This window comes from Diadema setosum, chromosome 8, assembly GCF_964275005.1.
Source record: "Diadema setosum chromosome 8, eeDiaSeto1, whole genome shotgun sequence".
NCBI classification, from domain to species: Eukaryota; Metazoa; Echinodermata; class Echinoidea; order Diadematoida; family Diadematidae; genus Diadema; species Diadema setosum.
In genome coordinates this window covers 24511035-24536726 of record NC_092692.1, presented here as the reverse complement: position 1 = coordinate 24536726, position 25692 = coordinate 24511035, and the positions used below count along the sequence as shown (strand labels likewise).

The 25692-nt window shown below is 39.4% G+C and overlaps 1 protein-coding gene across 1 annotated transcript in view; it reads left to right on the top strand.

The window, feature by feature from the left end:
• Nucleotides 1–25692, top strand: part of LOC140232161 (speract receptor-like) — a 239989-nt gene that overhangs the window by 102504 nt on the left and 111793 nt on the right. The window contains exon 2 of the mRNA XM_072312304.1: nt 2331–2503. Coding sequence (XP_072168405.1) covers nt 2331–2503 — 173 coding nt within the window. The remainder of the gene's footprint in view (nt 1–2330; nt 2504–25692) is intronic.

Below are 25692 nucleotides of genomic sequence, written 5' to 3'. Positions count from 1 at the left end.
ATACTTTGGCACAGAGAGGACATATCCGCTGGCTGAGGAGGGCATGCAAAAACCTGTTACTCTCAGCATAAACCAAAAACAAATCTTAAGAAATTGTTGTCGTGAGAAAATAGAAGTTTGTTACTTTGTTGGTATAAACGGAATGGAGGACTGCTCAACACTTATATGTATGTCACACGAAGTTGCCAATTTGTCTTTCTTTAAAGTTTATCAGCTTCATAACTCTTTCACTGTGTATGTGCCCTAAATTGTAACTGATCTTCTACTATCAGGATGAAATTCCTCTTTACATGCTATTTGAGTGGCAAAATTAGCTATTTCATTTCCGTGCCGATAAGGGTACATGACCTTGCAGATCTTGCATTATCTATGTTTTACAGCAGCTTAACAGACACTTTCAAGTACATGTGTACAGCCACGGTTTTCCTGTCTCGGATAGCCTCGCATAATAATTTATGTCCAATCCGTTTTGCTCCCTCTCCTATCATGTCCGGTGTCTAGCGAACAGTATGACTGACTACAAACCCAAGCTCCCTATCGAAAGTCCTATTAAGTGTCCAAGTTGGAATACAGTTGTGAAAACGGTCTCAGATGTATTCTGTGGTGCTCAGGACTGATATTTACACTCCATTCTTCATGAAATTGCTTTCTCATTCATTTTCTTCAAGAAATAAATCCTTACCTAGAAGTCAATACTAAACACATTAGCGATAACACATTGCAAAATATGTTCAAGTTCAAGTTTAAGTTCAAGTTCAACTTTATTTTGTTTTTCCACAGTGAAATAATTATTTAAATACGTATAAATCTCACTCTCTTGAGCGACAGACAAAAAAAAAGGCATGTAAATATGTACAGAGAAACCAATAATTGAAAAAAAAAGTATAGTAGTGATACATTTCAATGTTTGCTGAGGTAACAAAAGTGAAATTATTGTCAATATGCACTGTGTTATTTGAATGTAAGTGAGAATACTGGAATCATGGTTTGGAATGAAAAGGGAGAAAGAAATCATATTGCCAATTTTAGATGTTGCCATTTTGATGTAAGCATTAATTGAAACTTTTGTCACCAAGATATATGCTAGCACGCATCAAATAATGATAATGGACACACTTAGTTTCCTGTGGACCTGTGTGTCTCCTTTACACTCCTGCATGCTTATTATACAAATTCATGAAATTCTTCCGTCCAGTTGCTTTCATTGCAACTGATTGACAAATTATGACCATGCACCTCAAAACAAACAAAAAGTCGCCAGACATGAAATTTTAGTTAAGACCATATTCTGAAAGAGCAGACTTTAAGCTTTAAAATGATGTATAACTCAAATCCAATGGACTCTCCTAACCTATCTGAATATTGGAAAGAAAGCACAAACTCAGGAAAGTGTGAACTGAGAAAAGAGGCTCTGAAGTACAGTGTCTATTCAAGCGCTTAATTTTTACCAAACCGTGATGGCTGTGCGATGAATGGGACAAAAAACAGGAAGTAAACCACCAGAGTAACAACAATGAAGGGATTATCAGATTAAACTGAAATTAAGCATGCCTCATTAACATATTCTGTCCATAATTAATGCAAACTTTCAAAGCAGTAGCACTATCCTTTCAAAAGTTATTAGAGTTGAAATTGAAGAGTGTGGACAAGGTTTTTCAGAAATGAAAAAGGGATTCTAAAGACACACCTAATCACACTATTCTACCAAAAATGTTCGAGATAAACTGCTAAAAAAACAACACTTTTCTACCCCGTTTTATGACACCAAATTTTAGCATAATGTAAAAGGAGACCCGCTCTTTCAGAAAATATGAAAAAGTCAAGTTCGGCTAGGTTGACCCATTTCACTTATTTTCAGTCCTCACGCAAAATCAGTGTGTGCTACTTAATGTTCGTTTTGAGGTGCACGGTCACAATTGCCCTGCATCGACGTAAATAAGCACTGAATTGATCAGTGTTTTAGTAGTAGCCATGATAAAAAAAAAATTGAATATGAATAATTACGCAGTACCCGCTGCATGCTATGAAGATTAGAACCAACCCTTGCTATCGGGCGAAAGCTCGGTGGTCTAGTGGAGATGACGCCTGTCCGGTGATCAGGAGGTCGTAGGTTTGAATCCTGCTTGAGTATGTATGCCCATGATTTCTTATCATGGCTACTACTAAAACAATGATCAATTTAGCGCTTTTATACGTCGATGTAGGGCAATTTGTCAATTAGTTGCAATGCTTATTATAGTTGTGGTATAATAGAGTCCCTTTACACCCCAAGCTATCCCCGCAACTGTTTGTTAGAAATGTTTCATGCCTATTTCAATTTTCTCTCACAGTCATGCGTTGAACCGGATGTAAGCAACAAGAAAACATATCGGACATTTGCCCGTACCACACCCACCGCAGAGAAAGTTGCCGAGTCAATATTGGCCCTCTTACGGCATTTTGAATGGAACGTAGTTAGTGTGGTCGCAGCTGAGGAACTTCCATACAGACGAGTTGCCGAAAGGTGGGTTTCTCCATGTACTGCTCGGCAAAGTTTGATCATTTTAATAGTAGTGATGGAGGTAGTGACTATGGTGATTAGTTGTGTGTTTGTTTGTTTGTTTGTTTTTTGTTTTTGTTTCTTGCTTTTATGGTTGTTGATTTCCCAATCCTAAGCCTTAGATTGTGAGTTCATGCAGATGAAATAAGTTGAGACAGTTGAAATAAGACAGTTCGTAATTTAGCTCACATGCACAAAGGTTGTCCCTAACAACCTAAAATCATAGGAACAACTAATGTATACAGGATGGATTCCAAGTATTGAAGTGTTTTTTTTTTCTTTTCATCAGGAACAGGTTAATGGGAAGCTTGTTAATCGAACCGCAGGAGAGAAGCATTTATACATTTGACTACATTAGTAAATCAGTCGCACAGGGTTTTTAGACATATTAAAAAAATACGGAAACAGTACAGCCATTCCAAAACGGTATATATAGCCAGGTGGGTGTCACAGATGGAGAAAGAACTACATGTACTGCTGTCCCTGGAAGTTATACTCGGCACTGCCGAGAAGTTATGCACTTAACTACAGGTGGTACCCATCTAAGAGAACATTCAGTAATCAGAACTAGCGCTCTAACAACAGAAAATACTTCTCCCTGCTGCATTTTGCTCTCTCAAAATGCACTGTTAAAAAAAAAAAAAAAAACACTTTTACCAGCAAAAACAACAGAGAAAAGCACGCTGGAACACTTAAGTTGAGAACTCTTGGAAAAATTATTAAATATGTCATATTAAACGGTAGATGACTTAAATGCGGAAATGTGCGCATCATTGCGCATTACAGAAGTACAAGTTTATGATTTTGAATTTTTACTAAATGTGTTGAAATGCAACTTGTAATTCAATGAAATGCAAAACTTTTTCTTGGTCTCCATAATTCCGTCTTGGAGCGTTAGCCTCGCCGAGCATGACTTCAAAGCGAAGAGGAATGTTAGACACCCCATTGCAATACTTTACGACCTCCAAATGTGTTTGCGTGGATTATAAAGAGTTAATACTTCATCAGTTAGTCTCCCTGGCCATTCGATGGATTTATGTGAGTAAACGCTGACTAACGAAACGTCGTGTAAAGAAGCAACGTACAATAACGAAACGAGGGTCAGGACATCGTTTCGAACTGGAACTCGATAACGGATCATCTTATGTGTCTGAAGGTATGGCGACCATAAAACGGTATAACTGGGCGGGGCTTAAAGGATGGTAATAGCATTAGTGGAGATGAGGATTGAGCTTCTAACTTTCTGCTAGATACTAGAAAACTACCTATGATATGTTACAGAGCATGCCATTCTACGAGGATTTCAATGTTTAACTTTGCATTCTTCAAAACGCAAAAGTACCAATAAAATTACTTCAGTTTTTCCTGAACTCCAAACTGACCGCTATTTATCATTACATATTTGTCTGTAATAACTTTGGAAGTTGGTAACCCCAATAACCGTTTTAATATATATTTTGAAGCATATAATAATAATTATGTAACTCAGTAACTCAATAAGTATAAAGAACTTTTTTGAGAAATCCAAAATGACGCCAAAAATAGCTGCCACTCTAGTTTTTCTCATAATTTTCAACTAGGTCACCACAATACACACTTCAAATATCTACATAGTTTTGGAGACACAAAGAAGCCAGTAAAATACTAATGGTCTTATTAAAAAAATGAGTTTGAAAGTTCTTCTCGAAATCCAAAATGACGCCCGCCAGAAAAGGGGCCGCCATTTCCCGTTTTTCACATAACTTTGCAAGAAAGTATCACCAATACACACTTTAAATGTGTATGTATATGTTTTGAGAGACGAATTGGCTTTTAACAAGGTGAATTGTTTGGTCTCAAATTAAATTTATGTATTAACCTATGGGAATTTGAAGTTTCTTTTAGTGCGAGATGAATTTCCAGTTTAAAAAAAAAAATGTTATTGCTCATTTTCCATCTGTGAAGGTGGCTGGATAGCCCATATTCAGCTGCACTAAACTGGTCTTCCATGGGGTCCAGTTTGATGTGGGGTTAAACACCCTGCTCTTTGCGATGACTGAATGAAGCCGGATCTTTTACGTGCATGAGTTGTGACACGGGACCTCCATTTTATGTCCTATCCGAGGGACAGAGTGTTTTGCCTCTTGCTAGAGGGGACGGTATGTTTACACACAACATTGCTCAGTCCAGACTCGGGTTCGAACCCGAGCCCCTAGGATCGTGAGGCAGATGCGCTGCCCACTGAGCCAACTCATCGCCCTGTAAAATATGCGGGTATAATGAGGGAAATTTTGGTCCCAAACCAAACAGAGGGCAAACCTGTCAAAACAAGAAAACTATTTGCTGAATATAGGCCTACTATTTTCCATGTGCTTGTCTCCGTTATCGCTGCGTATTTGCATTAACTGACTATAACGCCCTATACAATAATAATAATAATAATAATAATAATATTTGCATTCATATGGCGCTTCATACTGACGTTTCTAAGCGCACTTTTGCTACACATACAAATAGACTAGAAAACACAATAGCATTAACAAAATCAGCGTTAACAGTAACAAAAGAAGAAGAAAGAAAAGAAAAGAAAAGAAAAGAAAAGAAAAGAAAAATACATGTGATGCAATGGTACAATAATTGATAACTGTGTGCGCCTCCAGAAAAAAAAAAATTACAACTGATTAAACAGGTGAATTTTGAGAAGAATTTTAAATGATTCGACATATGAGGCATTCTGAATATAAAGAGGGAGTTTATTCCAATAATGTAGAAGAAGGATAGATCTTTCAGAAAATGTGAAATCCTCAACATTGACTCGGTTGACCCATTTCATCTTCTTTGAGTCTTCACGTAAAATCAAGGGCTGCGACTTTTTGTTTGTTTTGTGATGCATGGTCACAAATAATCATTATAATGAAAGAAAGATATTATTAAGAGGGGTGAAGGCTCAGGTTTGAGTTTCTTCAGTTTGTCTCCCTCTACAAATGAAAAATTTTAATAATAAAATAAAGAATAATATCTTTCTTTCATTTATCCTATGCCTTGTCCGCCTTGGACTACTTAAAGGGGCCCTGAAATCCAAATGCATGTTGATTTGTGTTGATTTATGATACCCTCAACATCACTTTTGTGGTGAAATGAATGTTTAGAAACATTCCATATATTTTTAACGATTTTTTCTTTTATTTGTCTCCAGATTACTTGGGAACGCCCACAAACAATCCTTCCAAACTAATCAATATTGATATTCTTGAGATGACCTCATCTGTCAATCATTGGTAAAGTACTGAAATGTTTAACAAAAGACATTGGAATGCACCTTCCTCTCGACTCAGCATAACTTGCATGTTCCCTCGCCATGTCTTTTGTTCGTCACATAAATATGACAGGAACATGCAAGTTATGCTGAGTCGAGAGGAAGGTGCATTCCAATGTCTTTTGTTAAACATTTCAGTACTTTAGCAATGATTGACAGATGAGGTCATCTCAAGAATATTAATATTGATTAGTTTTGAAGGATTTTTTGTGGGCGTTCCCAAGTAATCTCAAGAAAAATAGAAGAAAAAATCGTTAAAAATATTTGGAATGTTTCTAGATATTTGTTTTACCGCAAAAGTGATGTTGAGCGTATCATAAATCAACACAAATCAACATGCATTTGGATTTCAGGGCCCCTTTAACATAACAATGTCGGAATTTCGGAGCTTGGGTATTTGTTCCACGTGTCACTGCCGTCAACCAGGGACAGCCTGGTGGTAGTGTCGCTGCCCGTAAAGCAGTAGATGACAGGTTCGAGTCCCACTGGTTCCTTTTTTTCCGACATGTTTGTTAATTAACCCGTTTAGGACGGTTTGCTTTGGCGAGCGAACACCCCCACAGACGGACAGGTTTTCCAAAATCGAGCCCGAACCGAGGGTTACTAAGGGGGTGTGACTTACGGTCCCGCTTTACCCAATCATCAAATTGCCGTGTATGCGGTGTAGGAATCCGCTTTCTGATTGGATGAATAACGACCGCTCATGAATAATAATGTCGCTTCCCTTCGCTATCTGGGTTCGCGCGCGCGGTTTGAACTTCACGTACTGTACGATAGTCAATTTACGTTCCCTCGTCAACTCAAATGAACAGCGTCTTTTATTATTGGGCACCAGGCTATGTCGAGGGTGTCGCAAATTTCTACTACATAATTATCTTGAATTTACTGATTCATGGAGGTAATCTTTTATGGAAACTGTAATCCATTGAATCCGTTGATCACAAGCCTTCAAAGTCTTTCAATGAAAAGCGATCGATCGGAGGATTGTGTTCAGGCTTGCGTATTTCCATTTACATGACTGTAAGACACGCCAAGTAAATCTCGTATTGTGGCGATATCAAAGGCACACGAACCCACTCTTGACTTCCTGTTGTTCACAAAATTCCTTACCATAGCTAGTCAATGAATTTTGGAAACAGAAGGAAGTTTATTCATTGTATACAACATTTGAAAATCTGTTACACCTTGTTTGTCCCCGCTACTTGTATCCATATACAAAGCTCGCGTGTCTGTAACAGAAGCACGTGGCTTTATTTCAACACTAGGCAAACCATCAACGATGTAATATTACAAGTAGAATTGGTGATACTGATTTATCAAAGTCGAATTTCGTAATAGAATAACGTCCACTTGAGTTTGTTTCTTGGTTCTGTTTCAGTAATTCCCATAAAATTGACAAGAGCCTGGAATATGTTCAATATTCAAACAAATCTTTGCATCTTTCTAACTTTCTTTGAGACGAATAAAAATGCATAATCCACGCTTGCGCCATACCTGCCATCCCCTGAAGAAGTCTGTATAAAGAAGTTTGCTTCCTGAAATTATCAATCGTGACTACCTACAAATTTCGATCATGCGACTTATAATAGGTTTTCATTGGATGCATACAAGATATCACCGAGTGGATTTGTGAGTTTATTATCGGGGTTTGATGCTGCTATTTTTCTGTGCGATCTTACAATTCCTTTACAACTTCGACGTAATGTCGGGAAGATAATGATTATTCACTATGTATCAAGTGAAATGAGATTTCACACAGTGATACAAGACATATATTTAATTATTATAAAAAGTAATCACCAACCTAAATGAGTATAGTTATTTCTTACATAGAAAAAAAAAAACAAAAAACTAAGAATAAAACACCGGTCCTGTTTAAGCCAGTTGACAGAACATGTATGAGCTCTTCAGATGAAACAGGGGAGTCTATACGATGAGAAGAGAAAAAGGAGAGAAAAATAGGCTGATCATCTAAATTTTGTTTGATTGACGGTAGATAATCTGAAAAGATTTTTTTCAAACGTAATGTAAAATTATACAAGATGAGGTTTGCCTACAACCTGTGTTTTGGTAATATCTTTCTACGTTTTATATAATACATATGTAATGTATCATACATACATATATACATTTTATGGGCAGAGTATCTTGGAGAAGCGATCATCACCATCAATGATAATATTCAATCTACACGTTTGTATATATGGGAATGAAGAAGGGGATAGCTGGAAAGGAAAGTGATGAGATGCAATGAGATAAAATGAAGGAACACTAATTGAGACAAATGTATTACAAAGGAAGAGCAAAACGGCAAAAAAGGGCAAAAGGGTACAACATTATGCAAAGATTTTGCAGTCATTTTTTGTGTACGTTTGCCTTCCAATTTCGTAGTTACGTAATTCAAAATAGCCAACAAAAAAAGAAGAAAAAAAGATAGCGCCATGAAGATGTTCATTCAACCTCGTTTGCCTTTCACTATGTCCTATCACTTCAAAAAATGTAGCATTAGCACAATTCGAATTAGAATTCCCATCGAGAATTCAGATTCGCATCAATGTGAGAGAGTATCTTTTCAGACAGGGTCGCAGGTGAGCATTTCCGAGTTCGTCGGAGAAGTTCATTTATATTAGAAACAGAAAGTTTGACCACCCGCCAGCTGATAGAAGAAGACGACATGACCATGGGAGAACGGCGAGCACATGTCACACACGCTTGAAGGTCTAAAATCATTACATCACTTCAGAAAATAACGAAAATATGATATGTTTGTTGAAATAAACGATATTTCTCCCGACATTCTTCGATCTCTCATAACAGACGGTTAATTTTGCTGAAATGATCTTCTCTTATGTCATGAGTGTAAATCAATATTATTTTGTTTTGTTGTGTATACCAGTCATCGCCCGGTAAAAGACAGAAAATGAAGTACTATTCTCATTCAATAAGCATAATGTATAAAGGAAACGAGCATTTGCTGCAATCGTTTATGAATATGAAAATGCTTCAATGCGATTTCACGAAGTCTCAAGGAATGAATGCAAGTAGGTCTACGTAAATACAGAGATGTATAATGCAATTATTAAAAAAAAAATACGCAGCCACGATAAGTGCATAAACCACTTAAATAGCAGCATGAAAACATTTGATCACATCAATATATGAGATGGACAAGAACATTTCATGCTTTTATTGCTCGAAATTCCTTGCTCCTAAACAAAGTAGAGTGTTCAATTGAAGCGACGGGTTATCACATCTCCGTCTCTCGCAAAACTGAATCATCACTTCGCAAATTTGGAGTGCTTTCTACAAATTTACATAAAAAGAGTTTATTTTTTTTTTTAGGTACGAGTTACCATATTCTACTGATTATAAATCGATTGAGCTACAAAACGGTAGTGTGTTGCTAAAACCATTATAACTCAATGATCGCGAAATCATTTGACTTGTGAACTTCCGAAAGAGATGGACTGAAAACCCAGACTTCTAAACGTATTGACAGAGCGACTATATAGATATAGCCGAAAATTAGCATATTATGAAGAATTCATACAAAACTAGAACCAAAAAAGACTAAACAGTCAGCATCACCATTGTCGGTATCGTCGTAATATGGGATGTAATTTTATTTTGACTGCCTCTTTGAAATGCTGCAAACATCAAATACTGAACATCATAATTTTTATTTGTGAATTCCAAGCGTATGAGAGAGAGAGAGAGAGAGAAAAAAAAAAAACTTCTGCCGTATGTCTTGTTTCTCGCTTTATTGCAGCGTATGTCATTGTCGAAGTTTAAATTCTGTAATACATGTTCGTATCAAGTACATGACAACTTGCACATTGGATTTTCAACAACCATAAAATCATTGGGGTCCGTAAAAGCGGTTACGTAATACATACGAAGCACATGCATTCTATGGACCGGAGACTGTCTGTAATCGGCTTTTGAACTTCTCTATTATGCTCATAATCCCCGACTTTTCGGATGGCGTCTACGAGTGCGTCTTAGGAATGTTTTTGTATCAACATCCTGTCTATTCAAGGAGGTACAATGTAACCTGATACTCTGGCCACCTGGTCTATTCAAAGTGTTCTTGCCTATAACACGCGCACATGTTACGCTGTGTTTCACCATGATGAATATAATTGTAAGACCCCATAGTGGCAATATCGGCTCTTGCATTGTATGAAAATGATGACTATTATACAGTATATCCTCTATTTGGTTCGTTTTCCGAGTAGATTTTTTGAACGATCTTATAACATAATCACGCTGTCATTCATAAGTATGAGAGAGAGAGAAAAAAAAAAAACTTCAAGCAACATCGAAGTTGAGTTTCTCAAACCAATCTTCCATTTGAGTTTGTTTCTTGGTTTTGTTTCAACAATTTTCATAATGTTGACAAGAGCCTGATGGGATGTTCAATATTCAGATAAATCGTTGCATCTTTCTTGCAATCTTTGACAGCTAATGGTGACTAAACCCGCGAACTCCATGCATTTTTGTATAAAGACGTTTGCTTTGTGAAATTATCCATCATGACTGCCTCCAGATTTCGACCATAATTACATGACTTAGGTTTCCATGAGATGAATAAAGGAGATCAACGAGCGCATTTGTAAGTTTACTGTCGGGTTGTATGTTGCAAATTTTATGTGCAATCATGATTCCCTTACAACTCTACCGTAATGGCGGGAAGGTATTGTTCACTGCACATCACTTGAAATTAAATGTCACACAGTGATATGATAATCATCAGCAAACGGGATAGATTATTGTATATATATATATATATATATATATATATATATATATATATATATATATATAACACCTATTCAAGTCAGTTGATGGAGCATTTATGAGCTCTTCCGGTCTGCAAACGAAACATCGGAGTCTATGCGATAAGAAGAAAGATTGAGAGATAAAGAGATAAAGAATAGGCTGGTCTTCTAAATTTAGTTCCATGGACGGTAATCTGAACACACTTTTGCAAACGAAATGAAATATTACACACGCCTAGGTTTGCCTGTAATCTGTGTTATGGTGATATCTAATGAGATTATATATAATCATACGGGCAAAGTATCTTGGAAAGGTGATCGCCACCATCAATGGGGATATTCAATCTAACGATTAATTGTAGATGATGGGAATGAAGAAGTGGATAGCTGGAAAGGAAAGTAATGAGATGCAATGAGATAAATCGAAGCAGCACTAATCGAGGCAAATTAATGTATTACAAAGGAAGAGCAAAACGGCATATTCGAGTGTTCAAAATGGTTCAACATTATGCAAAGATTTTGCAGTCATTTGTGTGTGTGTGTGTGTGTGTGTGTGTACGTTTGTCTTCTAATTTCACAGTTAGGTAATTCAAAATCGCCTAAAAAAAAAGATCGCGCAATGAAGATGTTCATTCAATCTCAGTTTCCTTTCACTATATCCTATCACTTCAAATTTCGTAGCCTTAACACAATTCAAATTAGAATGTCCATTGAGAATTCAAATTCGTCTCAATATGAGAGAGCGTCTTTTCAAACAGGGTCGCAGGTGAGCATTCCCGAGTTCGACGGAGAAATTCATTTAATTTAGCAACAAAAAAGGTTGGCCATCCGGCAGCTGTAGAAGAAGCCGACATGATCATGGAAGTATGGCAAGTACAAGCCACACAGGCTTGAAGACCTACAATTATTACATCACTTCAGAAAATAAGGAAAAGACGATATTTTTGTTGAAATAAACGACATTTCTCCCGGCATTCTTTGATATCTCATAACAGACGGCTAATTTTGCTGAAATAATCTTCTCTTATGTCATGAGTGTAAATCAATATTTTTTTTTTATTGTGTATACCAGTCATCCCCCGATAAAAGACAAAAAACAAAAATGAAGTACTAACAATATCATTCAATAAGCATAATGTATAAAGGAAAGGAGCATTTGCTGCAATCGTTTATGAATATGAAAATGCTTCAATGCGATTTCACGAAGTCTAATGGAATGAATGATTGTAGGCATGCCTAAATGCAGAGATATACGTAGACATAAAAAAAAAAAATACACAGGCACGATAAGTGCATAAATTACTTCAATAGCAACATGAAAAAAATTTGATTACATCGATAAACATGAGATAAGACAAGAACATTAATTTCATGTTTTTATTGCCCGAAATACCTTGCTCCTAAACAAAGTGTTCAATTGAAGCGATGTGGTTATCACATCTCCGTCTCTCGCAAAATTGAATCACCACTTCGCAAATTTGGAGCGCTTTCTACAAAGAAAAAAAAAAGTAAAATCGGGGGGGGGGTTCGGTATAAGTTGTCATATTTGACTGATTATAAATGAATTGAACTCAATGATCGAAAAAAAAAATGACTCGTGAACTTACGAAAGAAGTGGACTAAAAACACCTCAGACTTCTAAATGTATAAGTAATTGACAGAGCGACTATAGCCGAATATTAGCATATTATGAGGAATTCATACAAAACTAGAACAAAAAAGACTAAACAGTCGACATCACCATCGTCGGTATCATCGAAATATGGGATATTATTTTATTTTGACTACTTCTTTTAAATGCTGCAAACATCAAATACCGAACATCATGATTATATCTACAATTTTTTGGCGAATGCTAAGCGTATGAGAGAAAAAAAAATGTCATATGTCTTGTTTACTCGCTTTATTGCAGCGTATTTCGTTGTCGAAGTTTAAATTCTATACATATATGTTGGTTACAACCACATGAGAACTTGCACATTCGCTTCCCAACAACCATAAAATCATTGGGGTCCGTAAAAGTGGTTACGTAATACATACGAAGTACATCACTATAAAGCATTCTATGGACCGGTGCAGAAAAAAGAGACTGTCTGTAATCGGCCTTTGAACTTCTCTATTATGCTCATAATCCCCGACTTTTCAGATGGCGTCTACGAGTGCGTCTTAGGAATGTTTTTGTATCAACATCCTGTCTATTCAAGGAGGTACAATGTAACCTGATACTCTGGCCACCTGGTCTATTCAATTTATATGAATTTACGACTTCGATGAAGTAGCACAATCGACTGCGTTGTTTGTATGCAGTACATCCCCTACTCGGTTTGTTCTTGGCCAAGTGGTTTCTTTCTTTTAAACGATTTTATAACATAATCAGAATATTATTCATGACGGTAAAACTCTTCAAACAACTACAAGTAACATCGCTGTCATGATAACAAACAGACACAAAAACATTCACACACATCACATGCATGCAGGGACACGCAAAAGATTTACTTTTGAATTTATTAAATTCGCCGAGTTTTGGCAAATCCCAGGACTCGGCAGCGGAAGAAGAAGGCCAACATTTCATGCCAATAATGGTAAGCAGGTTGCCATGCCGAGGTGGCTTTCATAGAAGATCCATAAGTACGACATTGCACTGATATAACACGAAGTAGTATGCTACAATACTTTATCATGTAAATGTGTGCTAATAAGGTAGGTGCGTGCACGCAACGGTCTTGACCGCCGCACGCACGCTTTTCACTTGAGTGTGACAATTTGCATACCGATGCAAATGAGATCGCCAGAGCGTGCGGCTGGTCGCTCGTCATTGGTCAGTTCCCCGACCGTTGCGAAGGTCTGAATGTCGTGAAAATTGCACTCATGTTTGTCAATATTTTGCTTGTTTATAGACATAAGATATGACCAATCATCACAAAATGTTCACAGATGGCAACTTTGATGTATGTAGTCCCACAAAATATAAATCATTTTCAACATAGGCATCGTATTGTTGGTGAAATTCTAAGTTTAAAAATGCGTGTTCATTTCACTCTTTCAGCCCGAGTATACTCGGGACCAGTCCACAGCCTGGAAAACGTCAGCCCGAGTATACTCGGGACACGTCCTAAGCGGGTTAACAGATCAGCAGTGGCGATCTTAACAAATTTTCATTTGTAGAGGGAGACAAACTGAAGAAACTCAAACCTGAATCATTATGATGTTATTCATGTAAAACAGATTGGATATCTCCAACACTGGTCGTGGTGACATGTTATCAATCAATTGTCATTGACATTGTCATTGCCATTGTCATTATCATTGTCATTGTCATTATTATTGTTAATATTTTCATTTATTCAGCCAAGTGAAAATGACAATAACAGTAACATAACATACAATCACATGGAAATAACACAGTTGACGTATAACACAAAGTATGAACAGGGAAGCAATACATGGGGTAGGGCTCACAGAAGTAATTATTTTACTATTGCCCTAAGGCATGTGAGCCCTCATGTAATGCATTCCCGTACACATCTGCAATAAACTTATAAAAATATGAATACACATCATTATCAGAAGAGACCAATAATAAAAATATCACATTGAGATAAATGAAGAAAATACCCCCAAATTATCCAATCTTCACTTCAAAAGCTAAGTCAACTTACGCCGTCACTCTATGTAATAAACACAAAAGAAAAAAAGAAAAAAGGGGATAATTACACAACAGTATAATATTGTGCTAGACACAAATATAGATATATTCAACATCATATCTCAACATTCCAATTTGTATCACAATCTAAATCCCAAAAAAGACAACCACACTGTGTTTACTTTTCAACCAATAGCATATATAAACCTCCGCTCTTAAAAACATCCAAATTCATCTGAATATATCAACATGTGTGTGCTACTTCTTATTCACGTCACATACATGAAAATAATAGACTGAACTGTTTTCCCATGAAAGCCAGGGGGTCTTGTGATCACCCAAACACTGCAAATACAATCTTATCCCAGTGATGCCAGTGATGTCAGTGATGCCAGTGATGTCATTGTCATTGTCATTGTCATTGTCATGCATCAACAAAACACATGTCATGCACCGACAAAACTTTCTTGGAGCAACACCGAATGACTACAGCTGTCGACGCCATGTTTGCCACCAACTCGAACTGTAGTGTCCCGGATGGACACTTTTTATTTCCCTCATTGCTGTTCTCCATCACACCTCCCCCCAACAAGAGGAAAGTTATGAATATAACTTTTCGACTATAAATACCAGTCCTTCGTTGTAAGGCTTACTTCACTGTTCTTGCGTACCATTCAGCTTACACGATTACAAACTCAAATAGTTTTGTGTTGTTTTCTTAAAACCTCACCTGGCATACTACACTTGTAATTACTGATTTTGAGCCTTAACAGAATCAGTTAACTCCGGCATCAATCGTCCACTTTTAGAACAATATATGAAAACTTAACAAGCCCCCTACAAAACATGTAAATACAATAATTACGCAATGTGTCTACAGTAATACACATGTGAAACTGTTTTCAACGGGTGCACATACGGGTGCACATAATCCGGAAAGATTACACCAGATGTAATCAATCATTTCTCCAGTAGCATCGATATTTTGACTGAGACTGTGCTTTCTGGTAGTCTCGACTGTAATTGTATCCTCACATACTCGACCAATAAACTTACATAACTTCAAACATGAATAGTATTTTTTTTGTAACACATACACTTCATCTTTAAATGTGAAAACCAAAATACACTTTCTTCATGACATTGTGCTGACTGTTGCAAAAATATGTCTGTTTCTCCAACACAAACTTTCACTGGAATTTCACTGAATGAGGTAACAGCACGCATCTCCTGATTATAATAACATCGTATTTAAACACATTTTTTTTGACACAGTTAATGCTAGCAAATGCAAAAACAGTATAGCAAAACACAACCGGCCAGTCACAGAAAAACTGTTGATCAAATTCTGTGACTGGCCGGTTGTGTTTTGCTATACTGTTTTTGCATTTGCTAGCATTAACTCTGTAACGTATCGGTATACATAACAATATGAATCCTTTGACTCTTGCTATAGAAGTGTGCAAGTGAAGCACAGCTTTCACTGTAATCTTACACACCACAAATGTTGTATCCTGACGCTTCCTGTAATGTTGGGTTTTCAAAATATCATACAATGCTTGGCGTGTAACACATCATGGAATTTTTCAAGTGATGTCTTCTTATAAAGACAGAATATTGTGTACTTTCTCATACTTCGTAGCATCACTCACATATACTGTTTTCGTTTAAAACAAACATGATTAGCATAGATACAATATCTCCCTTCACAGACCCATTGGAAAGGAAGAAAACTGAACGAGAGTACATAAACCCATGTACACGTTGTCATATACAAAAAAAAAATAAACATCAGTTTCTTGTCTGTTTTGAGTCTTGTTTGAAATGTTCTGCTTGATGTAGGTTTCACTGTAGATTGGAGATTGTTATCGTTCGGCAACATTACGTGCACAGTTTCAAGCTCGCGACAAAGCGTCTGCTAATTTGTTGTCCTTTCCTGCTATGTGCACAATTCTCAGAGGGTACGGCTGGAGAATCAAATTCCAACGGAAGAGACGCTGATTTTTGTGCTTGAAGCGTTCTAAGAATGTCAATGGGTTATGGTCAGTGTACACCACGATGTCTCTTCCACCGTCCAAGTACGCTTCGAAATGTTGCACGGCTAGAACGACACTGAGACATTTCTTCTCCACAGTTGAATACTTTTGCTGATGGCGATTCAGTTTTTTGGAGAAGAAACACACGGGTTTGCTTTGTCCGTTGTCGTCGTCCTGAAGTAGCACGGCTCCTACTCCTCGGTCACTAGCATCCGTAGCCAGCTGGAAGCTCCTCTCGAAGTTTGGTGCGATGAGCACGGGATCGTTCATGAGGACGGCCTTCAGCTTCTGGAACGCACCCTGGCAGTTCGCCGACCACTGGAACGTTGTACCCTTTTTCAACAGATCCGTCAAGGTCACCACCAAGTGACTGAAGTTGGGAACGAATCTCCGGTAGAATCCGCACATTCCCAAAAAGCGCTGAAGCTCCCGTTTCGATGCCGGCACTGGGAAGTCCACGATGGCTCGGACCATGGCATCTCGTGGTGCGACGCTACCTCGGCCTACCTTGTGACCTAAGTAGGTCACGCAAGCTTTTCCAAACTCGCATTTGGCCAGATTCACCACGAGTCCTGCATGTGACAACCTCCGGAACAGCTCTCGAAGATGAGCAACATGCTCCTCCCACGTATTGCTGAAAACCAACACATCGTCTGTATAGACAACACAATTATCATGACCAGCAATAACTGGATTCATCATCCGTTGAAAAGTGGCGGGGGAGTTTTTCATCCCGAAGGGCATGACACGACACTGGTATAAACCGGAGGGCGTGACAAACGCCGAGATCTCTCTTGCATCTTTGTCTAATGGAACCTGCAAATACCCTTTCATCAAATCCAATTTGCTGACATACTCAGCACTTCCTACCTGGTCAATACATTCCTCAATCAAAGGAAGCGGAAACGAATCAGTCTTGGTTATGGTATTGACCTTCAGGTAATCTATACAAAACCTGGACGTTCCGTCTGACTTTGGGACTAGCACTACTGGGGAACTCCAGTTTGAGTTACTGGGCTCTATGATTCCACTTGCAAACATGAAATCTATCTCCGTATCCACCTGTTCTCTCTTAGCAGGATGAATCCGATATGGATGCTGCTTTATGGGTGCATTTTCACCAACATCTACCGTATGAACAGTGTCTTTCGCACAGTCCAATTTATCACTGCAAACCTCCGGAAATTCCTGGAAGATGTCGACAACATCTTGCCTCTCCGAATCAGACAAATGACTGAGCAGTAACTCTGGATTTTCTAGTGTCTTTGAGTTCTCTACTCGCGGAATCATTCCTGGCTTGAAACTTACACTCTGAGAATCTGGAGCATCATGTTCAAACTCTTCTGCACTTTTCCCAGCACTGTGTAGGACACTCTCACTCACAACTGCACCTACTTCTTCTACACGTTCATGGTATTTCTTAAACATATTAACGTGACACACTCTCTTGGTTTTTCTACGGTCAGGCATGCTCACCACATAAGTCTCCTTCCCAAGCTTCCTCTCTACTACATAGGGACCACTGAATTTAGCCTTCAATGCATCTCCTGGTAATGGAAGAAGAACCAAGACTTTGTCTCCCACCTCAAGCAGACGACTCTTTGCCTTTCGGTCAAAGATTTCCTTAATTGTCTGTTGCGAAGACTTCTTGTTCTCTCGCCACTTCATTCGCTCTCACAAGATGCTCTCTGAACATGGAGATGTAGTCTAAGGCATTGGAATCTTTGTCTTCCTCATCAGACAACAGCTGCTCCTTCACAACTTTCAGGGGCCCTCTTGGCTCATGCCCAAACACCAACTCAAAGGGGGAGAATCCAGTGGATTCATTAGGCACTTCACGAGCAGCGAAGAGAAGAAAAGGGATACCTTTATCCCAGTCCATAGGATTATCCTGACAGTAGACCTTCAACATCGTTTTTAGCGTCTGATGGTACCTTTCTCAGGCGCTCTGAGATTTCTGGTGATATGCAGACGACTTGATCTGTTGAACACCAAGCTGGTAGTACCTACATCAACTCCTGAAAGACAAGAGACATGAAATTGCTACCTTGATCCGACTGAATTTCTTTTAGTAGCCCGTGCCTAGTAAAGAAAGTCAACAAGGCATCCAGAACTGACTTAGCAGTTATGCTCCTCAACGGAAATGCTTCTGCGTATCTCGTGGAAACATCCATCACAGTCAGTAAGTACTGACATCCCGACTTGGACTTCGGCAATGGACCAACGCAATCTATCATCATACGGCTAAATGACTCCTCAAAAGCCGGAATAGGAATCAACGGCGCAGGTCTAATGACATGTTGTGGTTTTCCTACCACTTGACATTCATGACACGTTCGACAAAATTCAGCCATCTTTCTCATCTTGAGCCAGAAGAAGTGAATTCTGATTCTACACAAGGTCTTCTTGACACCCATGTGTCCGGCCATTGGAATTTCATGTGTAAGACGTAGAATTTCCTTTCGATACAGCGGAGGAACAACTATCTGGTCGACAACTGTCCAGTCCTCATATGCGGGACGATCTGGAGGAAGCCATTTCCTCATCAAAACACCAGACTTTACATAGAAACATTCTGGCACACTCTTCGCCTCATCTACAGTCAATGCACCCTCTCTCAACTTCAACAATTCCTCATCTTCCATCTGTGCTTTGATTAAAGCTGGCTGACTGAACACACCTTCTTCCCAACTTTGTTCTCTTTCACCTTCACTAGTCACATTTCCAAAGAATGTGTAATCAAGAGAAATTTCACTTTCAGACTCCTTTCTCTCACGCTCTGCTTCACTTGCTCGAAACCTGGTGATAGCACATGTTGGAAATACTTCTGGAGATTCATCGACAAGTTTTTCGGTTTCCTGCTCGTACACTGGGACTTCGGAAACAACCGGAAGGACACTCACTCGACCTCCTGCAAGGTCATTACCAAGCAAAAAGGAAACTCCATCCATAGGGAGAAATGGAACAATTCCCACAATCACTTCCCCTGAAATCCGTCCACTATCCAAATTCACTCGGAATAGAGGGACCGCCTGCGTTCCTCCGTTGACACCATGTATCAGTACTTTTCTACCCGTGTTACAGTCTATGGGCATACTCTTCACATCTCCTACCATGAGGGACTGTGTAGCTCTAGTATCACGAAGGATGACAACCGGTACTCTAAATTCAGCAATGGTAAATATACCCTTGGAAATGAAGTCCTTGTACTTTTCATTCACACGACCACTTGAACACGTATCTGTCATTTTTGAGACACTGCTTTTCACAACATTTGGATGACGCTGTTCATCACTTACACTTGACTTAACAAAACCATTGGTGGCTGTTGGGTACGGTTTCTCCTTTGTTTCAGCATCTGAACTGTTCTGTGGACGTGTGTCTGCGTGGACTAAACCATGTGTTGCTTTTTACTTTTCTTTTTCTTTTGCTTCATTTTGTTCCAGCAAACGCCTACATTCAGACTTAATGTGACCTATTTTTTCCACACTACCACACTACTGTGCCACTTTTGAGTGTCAGGATTTCTCAGCTGATCAAACTTCCTCTTTCCCGCAGGACTTTTTGTTTTCACCTTATGTGTCAACTCATACTGGTCAGCGGTGACTGCACCACTCTTTACATCATGTACTCTTCGATCTTCCAAATATGTTCTCAGATCTGAATGTGTCGATTTCTTGAACTCCTCCATCAAAACTATCTCTCTCTCAAATTTTCATAAGTGAGATCTACTTTCATTGATCGAACCCATCGATCAAACATAATGATTTTTCTCTCTGAAACTCTACGTTAGTCTGTCCTGAACTTCTCCTGTATCCTCGAAACTTTTGCCTGTAGGCTTCTAGGACTAACTGATAGGCAAGAAGGACTGCTTTCTTAACTGTGTCATAGTTATTTGCCTCCTCATCCGAGAGAGCAGACACTACTGAATGTGCCTTGCCTGTGAGCTTTTGTTGAGCTACAACTTGTATCATAGACCAGAGAAATGTAAATCGGCATCCTTCGCTTTATATAAACTTGGAAAAGTTCGTCATTTCTTGAGTATGCAAAGACCACTAAGAAGCTTGTTCAGGCTTTTGTTATATGTCATTTAGACTATTGTAACGGTTTGTTGTATAATATCTCTGACTCACAGTTACATAAACTCCAGGCAATTCATAATGCAGCTGCAAGATTGATCACCCGCATGAAGAAGAATTCTCACATAAGCCCCATTTTGAAGCAGCTACATTGGCTTCCTGTTCAGTCACGTATAGTTTTTAAGATACTGTTACTGACTTATCAATGCAGGCATTCAATGGCACCAGAATATCTCAGTAAGTTTTTGGTAAGGTACGCTCCCTCTCGTAATTTAAGATCAACTCGGAAAAATCTTCTCCCATGTCCTGCTATCACAACAAAGTTTTATGGTGAGCGATCTTTTGCTCATGCTGCTCCCATACTGTGGAACGCTGTTCCGTGTTATAATAAAGAAGCTCCCACGGTGTTAAAGTTTAAAACTGCTCTCAAGACATTTCTGTTCAAAAAGCATTATGAATGAGTTTGGTTTTGCATTTCCTCTTTCTACTTTCATCCATCTCCCTTAAAGCGCATAGAGACACCACAGTAGTGATATGCGCTATATAAGCACTGTTATATATATATATATATATATATATATATATATATATATAGACCAATATTTCTTCTCCCACTCCAATTTCCTGGCTATTCTCTCAAAGGAGAAAAAGAAAGAGTCTACATCCTCTTCATCAAAGCGGGGGAGTATTTGCCATTTTTGCTATGTCGGGCGTCTTTGGTCTCGACATAGTAACATTAGCCCTATCCCCTGGGACGTTATACTGGCCTGGGCCTGGGTCAACTCAATTTGACGTTGCATTAACTCTTGTTCAAGTCTCAGATTTTCTGCCTTCATTTTTTCTTTTTCTAACTCCAATCTAGCCAGTTCTAGTTGTGTGGAATCTACCCTCGTATCACTAGGTCTAGTAGTAGTAGTAGTACTTGGAGCAGTTTTTCTACCAGCACTCTCAATCTCATCTGTACTCTCACTCTGGTGTGTGTGTTCATATTCTAAACCACCCAGTTCAAGCTTCTTCACCAGAACTGCAAAAATTTCTTTCTTTCGACTACACTCTCTGATATCGGCATCTACATGAGTTGCAAATTCAATCAACTGGGCTTTCACTAACCCTCCCAATCTACCAAGAGTGACGTCTTTCACAAACTCTGCTGCATCGAACTTGTATTCACATCTAGCTTTCCGACTGGATTTCAAGACTACGTCGCTAACGCAACTTCCTACAGTACACCCCAACTGGGTACCGAACTACGAGAATAGTCTAAACAATTCAGACCGGACAAACACTCGTATATCAAGAGGCCTATTTCCTCTTAAAGCCACATCTAACGATGCTTATCCAAATAACCAGAAAGTGACACACTAATCTGATAGAATGACATAACGGAACCGATAATACGTATACCCTTCCTTTCCAGCAATCAATGCTGCAACCCTGGTATTCAGCTTGCGAGAAGACCAGTACAAGTGCGCAAAACATACTCATCGCATCGCTTCGCGAATCGCACTTCCATTCACAACCACTGCCAACGCAGCCCCATTACACATACCATGCAGTGTCACGCGGTACCCTGTGTACACATCTCACATGAGTACGGACACTACACATACCTCCAGCGGGCATCAATAATTACAACGATGTACCAAACACCGAAATAACTACCCAAAAGACAGCTTGTTTGTATGTTCATTTCCCGGACATGTTCCCCACATGTCATGTACCAACAAAACACATGTCATGCACCGACAAAACATTCTTGGAGCAAGACCGAATGACTACAGCTGTCCACGCCATGTTTGCCACCAACTCGAACTGTAGTGTCCCGGATGGACACTTTTTATTCCCCATATTTAAAACTGCTCTCAAGACATTTCTGTTCAAAAAGCATTATGAATGAGTTTGGTTTTGCATTTCCTCTTTCTACTTTCATCCATAAATACATGTAAACTGGGCACTGCAAGAATATTCATTATCCTCATTCATCTCGTGACCAGAGAATCGTTGAGGAGGCGTAAGAAGTTGTGGAGATCAGTCGTCGCCAACCGGCTCTGTCCTCTGCTCTGCGGAACTGTGTAAAGCTGTCAAGTCGTGTCTATTCTTTGATGTTATATATCCAGTTAAGTTGTCTATCTCCGCGTCTGCCACTTTCGAAGGTTCCTTGCGTAATTGTCTTGGAATGAAAGTTGTAACGGGATATATTGCAAAGCAAAGACAGTTTGCTCTTTTTTACAATTGAATACCTGAATATAAAAAAGGCCCAAATCCGTTTGACAAAAAAAAAAGAAAAAAAAAAGAATGAGAACAAAAAATAGTAATAAAAAATAAAACAGTAATATCCTTCTTTCTTTCTTACTTCCTAATTTTCTTGCCCGAGTCGGGCAGATTTGTTTCATAACTCTTTATGCGGTACCAGTAGTTTGTCACTTTTTGTTATATGCTTGCAGAAGAGATGTCATCGCAGTTTGGAGATAGCCTTGATGAAGATGCCTTTGGGGAGTAGGCTGCAAAGACAAAGCTTGCCAGAGTAGCCAGCATAATTTCGGTCACTTCAGCCTTTGTGGAAAGCATCTGCAGTGAACTGATTACATCTCTTCTGCCTTCATAAACTTGCAGCCAGGTTGCATAGAAGGCTGGCCTAATGACTCTCCAGAACATTGGCTCTATATCCATAACCCATGCAGAGGCCACGAATAAGGACGTGTTCTTCAGCATGAGCTCAAAGCTTGCTATAACCAACACTAGTGACTAAGTTTGCTATGACTAACACTAACAGTCTGCAAGAATGTTCTGCTAACTGAATGAGGCAGACTTAACCAGAAGAAGATCTGTGTCTGTAGAGAAGAAAACCTTCTGTGCATTCGATGAGTTTCGCTGTGATAACAGGACAGCAAGGAAGAGCAACAGTGTGTTTACTTCTTCATGATTCTTATCCTGGAAAAGCAACTCTTTGTTGATCCTGGCATGCCCTGAAGAAGAGATGATGACATGTTGTGTGATGTACTGCAGTACTCTAGAGTCTTTGCAGCAAGATAATTGGTCAGGTCAGCCTTCCACTTGTTATGTGAAAGGAACCTGCTTGTTGGGATATATTGTAGGTGTCATCTGTGACCTGGTACTGGATTGGTCATTACATCTGGCCGTAGTGAAAAGCAAGGAAAGCTGAAACTGTATGTAGGTAATTCAACATTGCCTTTAACATTGCATTCTCGGATCTTCTCCCCCCCCCCCCCCATTCTTTTAAAGCAGCGTGATGACATCAGCAGTAGTCAAAGCCTTAAGTATAGATTGGTGTTTGCTTGTTTTACAGTCTCGGCTTTTGTGCGCTTGCTCCCTTCACAAAGGCAGCTTCAACTTGGTCTGTTGCCTTCAGACAGACTTCTTTCAAATGTAGGTTTTCCTTGAACTCTTCCAGCGCCATTTCATAGAGAGCTACAAATAAATAGGTGTGGACACGAAGGGCAAGCGCTTTTAATGTGTATATTTTAGGATTTGCCTTGTTGCTGCAGACCCATAGATCTAGACATCAGCTTCCATATATCCCAGCATCATCAATGCCAGGAGGCACAAAGAGCGTGTGGGGCAGCTATAATAACATGTAGTTCTTCCAGTCGTGGGACATCTAGCAGTTGGACCATCTTCTCATAAAGAGCGATGTTAAATGAAAATGATAGTATGTTGATCTTCGAAGGTCAGGTTTCTCAGTTGACTTGCATGCACGATCACAGTCAGCAGGATTGACCATTCGTGTGCTACCTCTAATGGGAGTATTGGTATTGCCTCCTACCTGAGTCAGTGGCTTGATTTCAGACAATTAATGTGTGAATTGTATCCTGCTCAGCCTGGAATATTGCTTGTTTCGCCTGCTTCCATTCTAGATAAAGAGGTTGCAACATCCATCTCTCGTCTCCCTCTAACAAATGAAATTTGTAAGATCGCAACTGCTGATCTGTAATTTGATAAGCATGTCAGAAAAAAAAGGAACCACGGGACTCAAACCTGTCATCTACTGCTTTCCAGGTTGCGACACTGCCACAACCAGGCTATCCCTGGTAGCCGGCAGTGACACGATGAACTTGGAACAAATACCCAAGCCCCGAAATTCAGACATTGTTATGTGAAGTAGTCCAAGGCGGAAAAGGTATTAATAAATGCAAGAGAAAGTAGAGGGGCGAAGGTTGAGGTTTGAATTTTCTTCAGTTTGTCTTCCTCTAACAAATGAAATTTGTAAGATCGCAACTGCTGATCTGTAATTTAACAAACATGTCCGAAAAAGGGAACCACAGGACTCGAACCTGTCATCTATTGTTTTCGACACACAGTAAGCATGTGTAGACCCTACTGAGAAGATTCATCAGCATTGATCTTATTATCACTCTTGTCACACCACATCCCCTGGGTCTATAACACACATGGAAGAAAAACTTTACCCAGTGATTACTACATAACACTTACATTGTACATCACAAGTTGGTTTAACATCACCAGAAACTCGGCTCAGTGCTGCCCACATCACGCCATGGCATTCACATAAAACGAGGAACTTCCTAAAATGTGAACTCCTCCTGGTTTAATAGAAAAGAAAACTACATGAACGACCTTATGTACGTATGGTTCAGGGACCACAGAACGGGGAGGGGGCTGTACCCCCCCCCCCCCCCCCCACCGACACACACGCACAAACACACACACACCTTCCCCTCCCCCTCAAAAAAAAAATCGGGGGAAAATCGCGGGGGGGGGAGGGGATCACAACACCTTTAAAAAAATTCAGTGTCCAAAGATTCGTTCTTTAGATTCTTCCCGTTTAAGCGGGAGGATGGGGCAGGGGGGCTTGACCCTGATTTCCCCCCACAGCCCCAGTCCTGCAGCCCTCTTTCCCCCTCACCATATACGGACGCGCACGCACACATCCTAACAAAAAAAGAAAATATATGTTTCCCCTGTGGTTGAAGCATTACGACCTATAGGTAGACAGTTCGTTATCCTTAAATAAAATCTCTGTAAATTTATATCACCCATCTATTACAACGTTGTTCATGGGCAGGGGATTCTGGTGGCTTTTGCTGAACAGTCGGGTCGCCGCGGCGCGGCGCGGCGCGGCACGCTGGGGCGAAATTAGCTGCAAAAAGCTGTATGGTGTCTTCAAGAAGACACATCAAGAACAGCATCCATATCCAATACCGGCCTGCAGCGAACGTACGTCATGTATCATAACATTGCTTCAAAGGCAATATGCTTATGGTGAAAGATGATTTCAGTGTTTCAAAGAGAAATGGCTTGGGTATTAAACAGGAGAAATAGGAAATTCGAAAG